Source organism: Blennius ocellaris (assembly GCF_963422515.1).
Source record: "Blennius ocellaris genome assembly, chromosome: 10".
Lineage (NCBI taxonomy): Eukaryota > Metazoa > Chordata > Actinopteri > Blenniiformes > Blenniidae > Blennius > Blennius ocellaris.
The window spans coordinates 6,277,378-6,291,486 of NC_137659.1; the positions used below are offsets into that span (position 1 = coordinate 6,277,378).

A 14,109-nucleotide genomic window follows, 5' to 3' on the forward strand; every position below is an offset into this window, starting at 1 on the left:
CTACAATCTCAATATATAAACAATTTTAATGAAACCTTGAGGTGTAAAATATAGAGAAATGCCGCCCAAAAATGTCTTACATATCTGTTGCATTAAGCACGTTTTTATAAACTCCCTGACAGCAAAGCTTTGAGGTTAGTTTGATAACAAACTTTCATGGCAGCATCACCGATAGCTAAGAAATATATAATACTTTTTTAATCAATGTTACAATGTACTTGGTGTTTTGGCCGGATTAGAGCTGGTTTTGGCCCATTCACCGTTGCTTGTATACAACATATAGCAATAATTTGTTTGCTTTCAGTTTGATTCTCTCTTTTGCTCCCTTTTGCTAATCTACTATATGCATCTATATTCTTGCATCCTGAAGCTGAACAGCAATTTAAATTTCGCACCATCTTGCACGTCTGATTTAAACTAACTGAACCATCTCAATGGAATCTTAAACTGTTCAATTCTACATTGAGGAATTACATCACATCATCTTTATTAATGAGCCTCCGCTCGGTCCAGGCCAGTCAGAGAACTGCAGGCAAAGTGTTAAAAATATGTCCAAACTACTGACTCGTCCATTCATCCATTGTGTGGATTGCATGTCAGTTTACCATCTGCAAGAGGAAAGAAGCTCACACTGAGGAATTCTGTAATTGAAAGTCCATAAAGAGGAAGTCATAAAGCTCAAATGAATGGTGCATTCATGAGGAACTGGGGAGTGGGAAAAGTCCCGCTTCCTCGAGGAAACAATGCAAACGCTGGGTTGTGAAAAATGCTTATGAGATGTCACTCAATAGTATTTGTGCATCTAAACAAATGTCGATCTTATTGAGGCAACAAAAAACAACTAAACCTTAATTCATTTAAAGTGGAAATAGTCATTGACAATACTGATTTTGAAAAGCATAATTTCATCCATTTGTTGGTTTAAATGAGAGATAATATCATAGCTCACAGCATATGTGGATGCTATTTAAGCTCTCAGCTGTGTGAACAAACAAAATGCTTATTTTGATGTTGTATTAAGTGCCCTCATGTGTTCAGGACAACACAAATAATCCAGATCTTATTCTATATATATATATATATATATATATATATATATATATATATATAAACATAACTCCACCACCTACATTCAGCAGTATTCCCCAGGAACAAATACAGAAAGGCACAGTGACCGAAGAAAGACAGCCAAGCAGTGCTGAGGCGATGACTTTTGATTGAAGGAGGAAAGCAGAGAAAAGCCACTGCAGACATATACAAACTCGAATCAGAAAAAAGGCGCAAACCAGCGGACCACTGCACCAGTGTGATTGTTGTAGAATGTGGAGCATATCAACGTTTTTTGAGAAATCCATTTAAATGTGATTGCAGAGTGGCTGCATAGCTTTCCCAGCTAACACTTCTAAGACTTGAGTATATATAAAAAAAAGGAAATTCATTAATCCCATCTTGTTTCCAGAGGTCGTTGCAGTAATGTGGAGCGAAAAGAAGGCCAGACGTTCCCAATAACATTCTCCAGCAGCTCTTTGGAGACTCCCGAGTCGTTCCCAGACCGACTGAGAGACATAAAGTCTCCAGCTGGTTCTGGCTTGACCCCTGCTCTCGCTCGACTCCCAATCTGTTGTGCTCGGTGCACATTTGAGACGAGGGGACTCTCATCAGATATCCCAACATCATCAAGTGGTGCTTCTCTGGAACAAACGCATGGAGAGAAGACTCGACAATGTTAAACACGAGTACAATTAAAAAAGCAGCGAGTCCCTCGGCAGGAGAAAAACCCGATACACAAAACGGTGAAAAAACCAGGCGTCACAAGCCACTCTTTGTACAAAATCCCAATTATTTAACTTTATTAACATTGATGTTTTTTCGTTTCCATCAACAGATTGTTTTGTTTTTTTCCAGTTCTTTATCAACAAATAGAAAACAGACTGTGTACAACAGATCAAACCCCTACAGCACGAAGCATTCACAAGGTAAAAATGAACATTGTTTTTTTGCCAGCATTTTCAAGTCCCCCTCTACCCCCTCCCTCCCTCCCTCCCATCATTGCCACCAGCTTCGTCACTCCCACCACAGCGCCGAGGCCTCCCTCCGATCGGACGCCCCCCCCCTCCTCCCCCTCCCCTCCATGCGCTTTGTGTGTGTGTGACGGGGGGGGGGGAGGAGGAATCGTGTGCTTTAGTGGTGTCCTGTGCTGAGAGACAGGGGTCGTCCGTTTGGATGGGTGATCGCTGTGGAGGTGGGATGGGAGGGTGTTGTGCTGTTTTTCCTCATTCAGACGGACAACCAGCTGTCGAAGATACTATGGTAGTACAGTAGATACAACGGTGTTTCCAATAATACACACTCTAGGGACAGCAGGCTCTCTGCAGTGTCTCTAGGTAGGTCAGCAGGATGAATCCTTTTTAACAATATACTTCTGAAGCTGTGTATATATCTATGTGTAGTTGTACATATATATATAATCAATCATAATTATATATATTTATAGTTTCTATTTCTGTATAAAATAATATCAGGTTTCAGTCCAAAGGGCTGAGTCTCTTCCCCCTCTGCCAGGAATGGTTGATTCTGTACAGGTACCAATGTCCGATGGCTCTGCTCCTCGGCCCGCGATGAACCACGTCCACTCCGTCTCGGTCCACGTGGCTCCTGCTCCAACGAACCCGAGCCGGGAGATGGGAGGGACTTGAAGAGCGCTTAAAGATTCAGAGATCAGGAGCGGGTTTTTTTTTTTTTTTTTTCCTTTCTTTCTGCCATCTACCCTTTGGGTAAAAAAAAACAAAAAACAAAGTCTGCTTTCTTCAGGTTACGTTCTCCGCTGTGGAGCATGAAGGCCTCGATGCCTCAGGCTTCTGATGAAAAACCAAAACAACAAACCAACATAAAAAAAAAAAGAAAGAAAGAAAAATAAAGAAAAAAAAACATTCATTTCTGTACACCTCTGATTTAGTCTCGTTACTGTTAATTCCTGTGTGTTTTAGCTTGCTAACACATATACAGAAGAGATGACAACAGCAAAATCAATTTGTCCCAGTTTTTTAGTTTTTTTTAAAAATTGGAAACGGCTCGTGAAACTGCCATTTTTGAGTTATTGAACTGTAAAAGACCAAAAAAAGAAAAAAAAAAAAAAAAAAAAGAATGATAAAGTCACATGACAAAAGCAATGTGACAGCAGCTCAGAGAACAGTGGTCCTCCTGTATTAGTGTCTTGGTTCATGTTAAAAACACATTTAAAAAAAAAATTTTGATTATGAAAATAATGCGTTGCCCCAAGCCGGGCGCTTTAAGACAGAAGAAATGTCCAATATTAAAATGATTAATAAAAATAACAACAAGAAGAAAAAAAAAAGGTATACTAAACATAATAAATCATAATATTGACAATATAATTAACAAAAAGAAACATAAAACAGAGAAGATGCTCTCTTAGTGCTACCAGTAGCCTTTGACAGTCAGGGAGGTTTTGGCTTCGACGGAGCAGAGAGGCGAGCAGGCGAGCGGCCGCTCTGCGCTGTCGGTCTGTACAAGAGTTGTGGCGTTTTTCCAAGTCTCCGAAATGTTTCTCATGTTATTTTTAAAGCAAGATCTCAGGCGGTTGGGTATCTCAGTGATTGGTTAAAACCGGGTCTGCAAGCTTGTCCCTCTCTCCGCCCCTCAGTTAGCTGCAAGGGGTTTGGGGTTTTTTTTTGGGGGGGGGGGGGGGGGGGGGGGGGGGTTTGGGAGGTTGGGGAGGGGCAGGTGAGAGGATGGCGGCTGAGATGGGTCACTTGGCACACTCCTGAGAGGTTGGACCGGGGAAGCTGCTCGGTGGGAGTGGTTACGTTGCATAGTGGTCGAAGCTCCCCAGGTATTCCAACGCTGCCCGGTAGCACAACTGGTACTGGTCCTGCGGACGGAGGGAAGATTGGCGTTAAGACACTGTGGCACTGCAAATAATTTATGTTTTTTTTGTAGACATGATGAGACCAATTTGGCTTGTTTTAAAAGTTATTGACTTAATTTTTAGTTATTGATTTTAGTTATTATTTTAAATCTAGATTTAAAAATCCGATTTCAAGATTTCTTGTCAAGTAAAATGTTCACTGCCATTAAAACATGCAAAATATGGAAACATCAAGCAGACCAGAGGAAAAAAATACAAATACCACCAATACTACCATGATTCAGGTAAATATAGATGACTTGGCTGTAAAGATAAACTCCTCTAAATGGCAAGATTAGTTAAAAAAGACAACAAATCTTTATTGACAAGAATTAAAGTGCATTTAAAATGACGGACGAAGGAAATTGTCCACTTGGATTCCAGATAATACAATGTAATACTGTCAAAGCTTTGACAAGGAATTTTTAGATAGAAAAACAAACCTGATTCCTCGATAAGGACTTTAACTTCTTTGCATCCTGTTTCCTCAGACTCTGAGAGTTAAAACTTGGTCTGGCAGATAATTATTTCCACAAAACTCACCGGTTTGAAACGCCTACGTTCATGAAACTGTACCTAGATTATTTCAAAATTTAACTAGACTCTAGAAGGACTAGTTGCATGGTAAAACATAAATATTTAAGTGTGTTTGGTTTTATTTAAATAGTGTACTTAGTGTCACTGCACATAGAAATTAGAAAGTATTTCTTCTTAAATGTAAAGGTGTTTTAAACAACTTTCCTCTGTAGTTGTTTCAAAAAGTTTATGGGTATAAATGTTGACACTGACACCTTTTATGCTCTTTTGATTCTTTTTGTGAAAATGATCTATTAATGCCTGAGAGCGTTTCTACTTTGCAACATGTTTTCTTTCTTGCTTCTGCTTTCATTACAAATTTGAGAAAATGTCAAATTCCCCTTTCTTTTGTCACCATTTTAATTCTAACAAACTCATTTAAATTCATGAAAAGGCTGCACGGTTTTTACTAAGCTTCCCATACATTTAGCTTATCTTAATTTGAGAAAAATCTCAGCCGGTGCCCCTGTGACAGCAGCAGATCCGTCAGCTGTGGGATTTCTCGTGCGCCTCTAAAACCTCCATTAAAGACGGATTTGTTACTAAGTCTCTTGTTTCTGTGTGGCCCTCCTCAACAAGGACACTTTAGATAACATCAGGTTTAACTCGCAGAGGTGGAAAATATCGGCTTTCCAAAACCAACTTCCCACTTTGGGGCTTTCTGAGTCACACCGATGCGGTCGGCCGCGACGTGTTTCTCACCTCGGTCTGCACCATCGCAGGCCGCTGGGTGCGAAGTGTCTTCACCGTTTGGAAGAGGTCGACCACGCCTTCGTACCTCATCCTCTCCAACACGATGCTGAGAGTGATGAAGACACCAGTCCTGCCCACCCCGGCACTGAGGAACCAAACACAGCCAATCGGCAACAAGACAAAGACGGAGGCTCACAAAATATTAACGATAACATTAATAATTACACCTAAATAAACAGTACAAGTATAAGATAAGTATAAGATTCAGTAATAAGTAAAATTTTTCTCCCACTAAATGTACAGATAACAATAAAAACAACAACAATAATAATAATTATTAGAATGTTCATAGATGTAGGACAATATGGCACACTAATACACAAAGCACTTTTATTAAAAAAAGCGAGAAAACAAATTGATGTATAAACTGTAAATTAAATCAAGAGGGACTGCAAAATGTCTCCTTTTTTTTTTTTTTTAAAGCTTTGAAACCAGAAAAAAACGCCTTCAAAATGTCTTCTTAAACAGGATCAAACCAGCAGACTCGTGAACAAACAATCTCACTGGGAGCTGAATGTACACATCTCTTTAGTTGGGATCTTTTAATCACTTCCTTGAAGTACAGCATTAAAAGAAACACAGCATGAAAGAAACAATCTGTGCCAATGTTCCTCCTCACCTGCAGTGTACAGTGATTGGTCCATCCTGTCCAAACTGTTCCTTGGTTTTGTGCACTTGTCCGATAAAATCAATGAAGCCCTCTCCGGTTTTTGGCACGCCCTGCTCGGGCCAGTCGGTGAACTGGAACTGGCGGATTGTTCTGGACTGTCCATCCTGCGGGGCAACAAATAAGGAGTTTAATGACATTTAAGAGGCCCAGGCTGTGACCAAACAACACTGTGCTGTCCTCTGCAGCCTCTGCCTGGCGGATCCCTCGGCGCCCTGCATTATTGAGCCAGTATGACAAAGGCGCGCCACGGCAGAGGCTTTCTTGTCGAGGTCCATGAGCACCAATAACCCTGCAGGTTGTCACTGTAGCCATCCAATCATCTCATTTCCACCTGGGAAGCTATCTGAATAATGCTGACAGGCTGCGGGAGAAGAAAGCAGCGGGGCGGCCGGGGACAGACAAACACTCAATATGAAGCCGCACGTTTGACAGCGCTGCGGTGTCAGCATGTGCAAATTAAATGTTTTTCCTGTGCCGGCTCCGTGTTTGTTCCCAAACATTTCACTTAGAGCATATTCATTCAATCTCTTATTTAACCTTTATTTAGACAAGGAGGTCCGATGAGAGCGTTTGCTGTTTGAATGGACGCCCTGCAGCTCCACAAAACAAAGCTCCCAAAGCAAAAAAACAAAACTCATTCGGGCAAACAATCAAGCCCCCCCCAAAAATGCTGCGAAGGACACATATATCGATATGCACTCATACAAACACAGATATATGAGATGAAATGGATGTGGGATTAGAGCGCTGCTGTGCTGTGAGCCTTCAGATGACAGTAAAGTATATTTATAGCTCATTGAAACTACTGCATCACAGGGAGTTCCAGTACTGGCCCTCGGGGGATTGAAGGCTACGCTTTTCATGTATTTTCACACTGATCTTGAAACACACATGCACACAAACACACACGAACATATACATCCAAAAGCACACACACGATCCATGGGGCAGGCGTGCTGTTACTAAATCCGGGTAAACATGTTTGATGGTGCATTCACTTGATGTCAGCCTGTCAAGAGAAATAACACGGGCCGCGTTCTGATCATCTCCACCTTGAAATCACAGCTGGTATAATTCTTAACTCTCGGTAGTGGCCAGCAGCGTATATATGAAAACCTAAAATTAAGATGGATTTGGGCTGGATGGCGGTGTTTGTGTTAAACGCCAATCAATCCTCATCCACCTCACCCGTCGAGGCTCGTGCACACACACACACACACACACCCACACAGACACACACACAGAAAGAGAGGCAGATTTTCACACACGGACTGAAACCAACGTACCCTGGCATCTGTGACTTTGAACTCTCTGAGGATGTACTGAGGCATGTTGTACTCAGCCATTGGATCCACCACAAAGTACTGGTACCTGGCTGAACGCTCTGCTGGCCAGTACTGATGGCACTTCTCCTGCAAGACGAGAAGAGAAATGTCCAGCACTTCAAATTTCAAGACACACATTCAAAAAAAAAAAAGAAAAAAAAAAAGACTTTTACATAACGGCTGCCTGGCGTATGAGTGCGTGATTATTTCCGTGTGGGTTACTGTACGTTATTAGTCATTTTGAGTCATGAGTATGTGTCTGCTTACAAAAGAAAATCCCAATAGACTAATCTGTGGTTCTGAAATATTGTGATTCATCTGAGGTGGTAAAATATTTACATAATTTTTGTTTGTGTTCTTAACGACAGCTGTGTTGTGCGTGAAGTCTATGTTTTTTTCCCCTCCATTGGAGCTGAGAGGCTGATGGGAGCCAGAGAATGCTGTCAGATTCACCTGCATAATCACAACCCCCCCCCCCCTTAAAAAAACAACAGCAAAAAAACCTAGCTCTGGCTAAGGTATTATAGACTTGATCAAATTGGCATCAAGGTGAGAGCACTGATTTTTTCCTTAACCGAGTAGTGGGAGTTTTTGGAGATGTGCTTATTTGCCGTCTTGCTGGAAGTTAGATTAGACAATCAATACCACTCTCTGATGTGTCTCTAACAATGGAGCTGGAGCCAACAGTTGGTTATTTCAGCCTGGCGTTAAGAGAGAATAGAAAGTGGGAGAACCCCCTCCCACCCCACAAAAAAAACTAGTTCAACTCAGGCAAAAGGAAATAACTCTGTGGAGTAACACCTCAATGTGAGGGTGGGCCAAGTGGGAAACGACACCTCGTCTCATTGCTTTAAAGGCGGGGTGTCAAATACGTAGCCCGCAGGCCAAAACAGGCCCACATGAGGGTTGATCTGGGATGACTTGGTTGAAATAAGAATGAAGACATTAACTGGAATCTCTCAATAAAGGAAAAAAAAACAACCCCAAAAACCACTGCAGCTCCTAATTGGTCCACTGAGGATCGCACTTCTTCACCCCGAGGTTATAAGATCAGTCAAGAGAGGTAGAATGGAGTGAGAGATTTCTGCAACACTGAGAGGCAGCTACCTTTCTGATAACAAAACAGAATTCAAGCTACAACCTGATGGTTGGTTTGTGAAAACACGCACAGCAAAATCTATAGAAATAACAAAGCCTGAGAAGTGAATCACTGAGCAAACAGGACTTCAGATTTCACTGTATTAGAAGAGAAATGTACAGGTTGTGGAATAGAAGCTTCTAAAAAGTGATTGAAAACTTTTCACGATCTATTAGGATGAAGCGTTGGAGTTTTTTTTTTTAAAAAGGTGATTAGCCTAAATGATTCAGGTTAGTCCGTTAACACAACATGTCCAAGTGAAAATGCAAAAATTCTGGTGTGTTTTGTGTGTCCGTTTAGACAACAGTGCTCGGAATTGTTCAAAATAGTGCTGTTGCACGTGCGCACAACGGCCGTAGTGAATAGTTTTCCTGCACATGCGTGAGTAGATGAATGATAACAATAATGGAGGCCTTCAGAGTGTCATGACTCCCAGGCTATATCCTCTTGGTACTTGGTTTTAGAGTGGAGAAACTCGTGGGAAAACAATGTAGTGTTGTCGTCTGTCCATACAAATGTCTGTGTACTCGCCATGTTGCCATCGTCAGACGCAAAAATGATGCATTTTCACTTGAAACGTCGTGTAAATAGGGCCTACTGCTGATAGCTAATGTACGGTGGCGCACCAGGCCGTGATGGCCTGTACCGCTTTGTTTACATGCAGACGTTTCGAACAAATTCTCAAAATTGCTCCCAAAACAGAATGGATAGGAATGAGGTGAGAGATTTTTGTGAAGGCTACAATCTGACCAAACCACCATGGACGTATCCACACTGTGCTAACAGGCTAAACACTAACCTCCTGAACAATCAAGTGGATTATTTGGGACTATGGAGGAACACTCAGTGCGTCTGTTTGTGAGCCGGAGTGGCATTTTCCTCTCAGCCGGGAGATGACTAAGAGTCATCTCCCGGTCCTGCCTCCGCACTACGAGGCACCGCAGACGAACGCGTATGTGGCTGTGCTTTATTTTTAACCTCTTTGTTTGAACTGTGGGGTGTCTGCCAGAGGGGCTGCTGTCCTTTCTATTTATGTGATGTCTGCACTGATGTTTTTATTCAGTTTTTTTTGTTGACTGAAGCTGAACTGTGGGCGATAGTAAGTCGTAGTGAGGATGACTGGTGTAAAATAAAGGCGATAAATACATGAAATTCAAGAACTACATAACATTAAATGTTGTTGATAAAAGAATCCTTGTGGAGGCGACAGTGGCATCAAGTGCTCGGTAATTAAGATAAAGGCGAGACTTCACAGAATGGTGGTTAGACAGGCACCATGGCCAAAGTAAATAGTGCTTCTGCACATGCTCAGTTGATAGACAACAAAAAAATGTTTGCCTCCGGAGTGTCATGACTCCCAGTGCATATTCTCCTGGAACTTGGCAGTTTTATAGTCGACAGTCACCGTAATGTCTATCTGAATGTCTGTCTATTCCCATTGTTAATGTTCATAGTGTATTGTTCTCTGTATGCCTGTGCGGCTTCACTACAAAAATAAACAAAAGCACCCTCAATGGCCCAGCATTCTACCTACACAGTTTTCAGCATTTGCCGTTTCCGGGTAAAAGGACATCGTTTTCAAAACGTTTCTATATAAATGCGAAACTTTTCTGAAATGAAATGTTGTTGTGTAAATGGAGCCTTAGTTTTACTCTCTCGTTTGCACTCTGGTGGGGAACGTTGGACGGGCGGCTTTGTGCTCTTTTTCTGATGCTTTGTTCCATTTTCTTTTCAATCGACTTTGAAGACTTTCTTGAGAAAGGCATGTTGTAACTGTTGGAGCTACTTTTGCAATCACTGTTGATGTTGTAAACACTGACACTGAAATATGGATTGTAAGCAAAAGGCTCCATTGTTAGCACAACCGAGCCCACTCTCCAATACATTTATTCCCCATGGGATGTAATGTTATAAGTAAGGCTATAGTTAAAGTCGACACAGTACCTCACCTTTTCTGCACAGAGACATTCCAATCATACTGATAAGTAACTTTCAGCTGCAGTTATTGTTCGACTCTGGAATGAATTAATATTTAAACAGTGCGGCTGAGCCGACACAGAATATAAAGACTTGCTATCGCCTCCTGTGATGGTCCCGCAGCGTCTGTTTATGTTTGGCACGTCTTACCCGTCCCATCTCTCGTAGCTTGGTGAGCATGACGACAATGGTGGAGTTGTGCTCCCACAGCATCCGCCAGAAGTCCTCGGTGGTCTCAGCTAAGGGTCCCTGTGTTGCCAGGTAGGCTTTCTGCTGCCTGGGGATGCAAATTCACACGGAGCAGATTGAGGTTACAAACCTTACAGGGCCTTTAAAAACTGCATTATGTAAAACATCAGTAATATAGATCAGTGCATAGATGTATAATGGAGCTTTATTCTGGGCAAGGTTGTCATGTGAAGGCACATATATAATAATATAGATATATTAATACATAATCATATAAAGCACATTACTGGAATATATATATGCAAAGCAGGTTTAATCATGATACCATTCTACTTTTAAAGAACCAGAACTAGACCAATTTAAGGTATAATGTTAATGGACGGCTGGATAGATACTTCTTCTATACAGTGCTGGCAGAGAAAAAATCTGACAAGTGAAACCTGAATAATATACAAGCTGTCTTTGGATGCAGCATGTGACTGGCGAATCACCCCCCATTTTGTGTGTGCAACTTTTGATTGTTTTAAAACCTATCCATCCATCTCCTATCTAACCTCAGGTCACTGAGGGGGGATCCAGTCCAGACTGACTACTTGTGAAGGCAGGTTACATCCTGGACAGCTCTCCAGCCCATCACAGGGAAAACACAGAGGCAGACAACCAAACACACTTACATTCACACCTACAGGCAAGCTTTAGTCACCGGCCGATGTGAGACGCATGTTTTTAGTCTGTGTGAAGAAATGAATGCATCTCGACTGTAAAGTTGGCAAGGATGTGGTATTGATAGGGGATTAATGCTTGAGTGAGCTTCACTCCAAAGATAAATATGGAAATATGATCGGCAGTAAAAGCAATCAAAATCCATAAAAATGGGCATCCAGTATCGACGGCTCAGTTGTCTTTGTACTCTGCTGAAAAAGTGACAGTGACAACAGGACCTGCACATTTAATGTGCATGATAAATAATCCATTGCAGCACCCCCTCATCCTTGAACAAATAAGCCTTGTATAGATGCTCTCTCTCTTCCTTCTTTCTCTCTGTAACACAACGCAGAATTAGAGAGCGAGCGAGGGAGAAGGAGCACTTGATACGCTCACAAAACCAGAGATGAGCTCATCCTCTGAGGTGCCAGAGCTGTGCTGGTGTCCTACGTGACTTTGGTTCAGCTCAGCAGCTTTGGTCCTCGACCAGCAGGTGGCAGCAGCACCAAAGAGAGAGAGCTGCTGGCTTGAGTAATGTGCACACACGCATTATTGTACAAGTGCACACCCTCACATGTCTGCGGCACATGTAAAGTCGCAGCCAGGTGTAGGCATCGACGCGTGCAGCAGCTCTGCATGTATAGTCAGACGCGCTGCCACTCGCTTGCTCGCACGCACACAGAGAGTTGCACACACACACACACACACACACACACACACACACACACACACACACACACACACACACACACACACACACACACACACACACACACACACACACACACACACACACACACACACACACACACACACACACACACACACACACACACACACCCAGAGACGGTTGAACAACTAATGACGGTGCTGCAGGCAAGCCACTAATGTGGAACCGGGAGATTAGAATATGCTCAGGGCCTTGCTCGCACAAATACAGAAACAACAGATTGGTGGAGAGGAGACGAGATGACATGCAAGGAGGGGGAGGCAACAGAGTGAGGAATCAAATTAAAAAGATGAAAACGGGGAAAGAGAGGAAGAAAGAACGAACGGAAGAAAAAAAACTCTGGCTGGCTGAGGGATGCAGGAGGAGAGGATGCAGAGATGAAGAGCACTGCTCTCTCTCTCTCTCTCTCTCGCTCTCTCTCTTTCTCCAGCTGGTCATCCGAGTGCAATGTCGGACCAGGAGGAGAGCGAGAGGACGGGGGGGGGGGGCATACGAGTGGAAAGCAAACCTAAGCAAGGGGATGAATGCTAAGTTTTAAATTGATAGAGTGGACCCCTCTAACCTCCCCATAAAAAGGCCCCTAGCCAAAACAAAAACAATTCCAACCGGATCACACAATACTGACTCCTCTGCACACGGTGTCCCGAAGAGCGCGCTGCCAAACAGCACAAAGCACTCTGTGCATCATCCCACATGACTGCAGTGCTTGAGGACATAGTGTTTCATTTCAACCTCATTACAATGCTAAAACTCCAGCCTGCATCGGAGCATATCCAGAGCGAGCGCTCCCTGATAGCATAGCTGGAATCAATGGCTCGCCTCTCATTAGCTTAGCATATTATTGGCTTTTTTTTGAAGGCGCTGGGGTGAAGGGCACTGGAGGCTCCTGTTTAGTTTTTATTTATGCCCGCGTTTTAAAAGTGGCTTAATTACACAGTGCCACTGGTGCACACAACAGGTCCCCACCCGGATGTCTGTCTCTGCCATGGTGTGTGGATGGGAAATTAGGATGGCGAGTGAGAGGAGACAGTGGGAGGAGAGGGGGAGGAGAACCGAGAGACTCGGAGATAGAGAGGGAACACGCAGAAAGCAGAGAGCAGAGAGCCTGGGAATATGAAGGAGTGTAGAGGAGAGAGGAGGAGGGTTTCGGGAAAAAAGAAAAAAAAAAACCCACTTCATTACAACCCTCTCTTGCTGCAATTATGCTATTTACACAAAAACAATGGAGGGCCGGCCTCTGTGGAGCACCTTCTCATTAACAGCAGGACTGGAGGAAAGGGAAAAAAAAAATATGGGGACAGGGGAGCGTTAGGAGGTGGGAACGGAGGTGTTGTCTCTGTCACGGCACAGTACAACACACAGCCCCGTCTGGACTAAACGGCATTTCACACTCGCTAAATCCATCCCTTCATTTTAACCGCAGAAGAGTCAGCTCTGTCTGTCACCGGCCATACTCATATAGATATAAAACACAGAGAGCTGCCTTTTTATCTTCCTCCCTCCAGGAAGCAATTTGGACTCGCAGAGCACACGAGGACATGCCGAAGCTCCGATATAAAAGCTGGAGTGGCTCAGTGAACGAAAAGCCACACTGACAGAGCCCCGGAGTAATTCCTGCAACTGGATACTGCCCACTGTGGCCGCGTCTTCGCTCTCCTCCCATACATTTTTATGTACTCCGCTGTGAATGCCGACAGCGATTTCCACACCTGCAACGCGGCCTTTAGTGTCAGAAACCACAGTCCACACATCTTATTTGGAGTGAAGGCAGCAATGCATTAATTGCGCTAACAAGCAGTGCCTCTGTGCCGTTGATCTGAGCGCGCTGTGGTGTGGGATTTATTTCATCACGACACTCAAAGCGCGGTTCATTTCGGGACAAGGCCCACATGCGAGGCTGGTCCCAAGGCCACACTTGCAGCATTTGTAAGCAGTCAAATACTCACACCTGGCCCATTTGAGGTGGCGGAGACATTGATGAATTGTGTTCTGCTGCTACTCTATTCTGAATAACAGTTTTAAAGCGGCAAAGAGTGCAGCAAGTTGCACATTTAACCCTTTTTGGACCTGCTTCCGGAGCATATTTGGAAACTTCCTCATCAAATTAGAGTGAGTAAA

The 14,109-nt window shown here is 43.2% G+C and overlaps 1 protein-coding gene across 4 annotated transcripts in view; it reads right to left on the reverse strand.

The window, feature by feature from the left end:
* Nucleotides 1-3,703: 3,703 nt before the first annotated feature.
* Nucleotides 3,704-14,109, reverse strand: part of ptprfb (protein tyrosine phosphatase receptor type Fb) — a 189,074-nt gene continuing 178,668 nt past the window's right edge. For all 4 annotated transcript variants that reach the window (XM_080503638.1, XM_080503637.1, XM_080503636.1 and 1 more), the window contains 5 exons: nucleotides 10,518-10,644; nucleotides 7,214-7,339; nucleotides 5,877-6,031; nucleotides 5,207-5,342; nucleotides 3,704-3,892 (listed from right to left, as the gene is read on the reverse strand). In XM_080503638.1, the coding sequence (XP_080359764.1) occupies nucleotides 3,824-3,892; nucleotides 5,207-5,342; nucleotides 5,877-6,031; nucleotides 7,214-7,339; nucleotides 10,518-10,644 (613 nt within the window). In that variant the 3' untranslated portion in view covers nucleotides 3,704-3,823. The remainder of the gene's footprint in view (nucleotides 3,893-5,206; nucleotides 5,343-5,876; nucleotides 6,032-7,213; nucleotides 7,340-10,517; nucleotides 10,645-14,109) is intronic.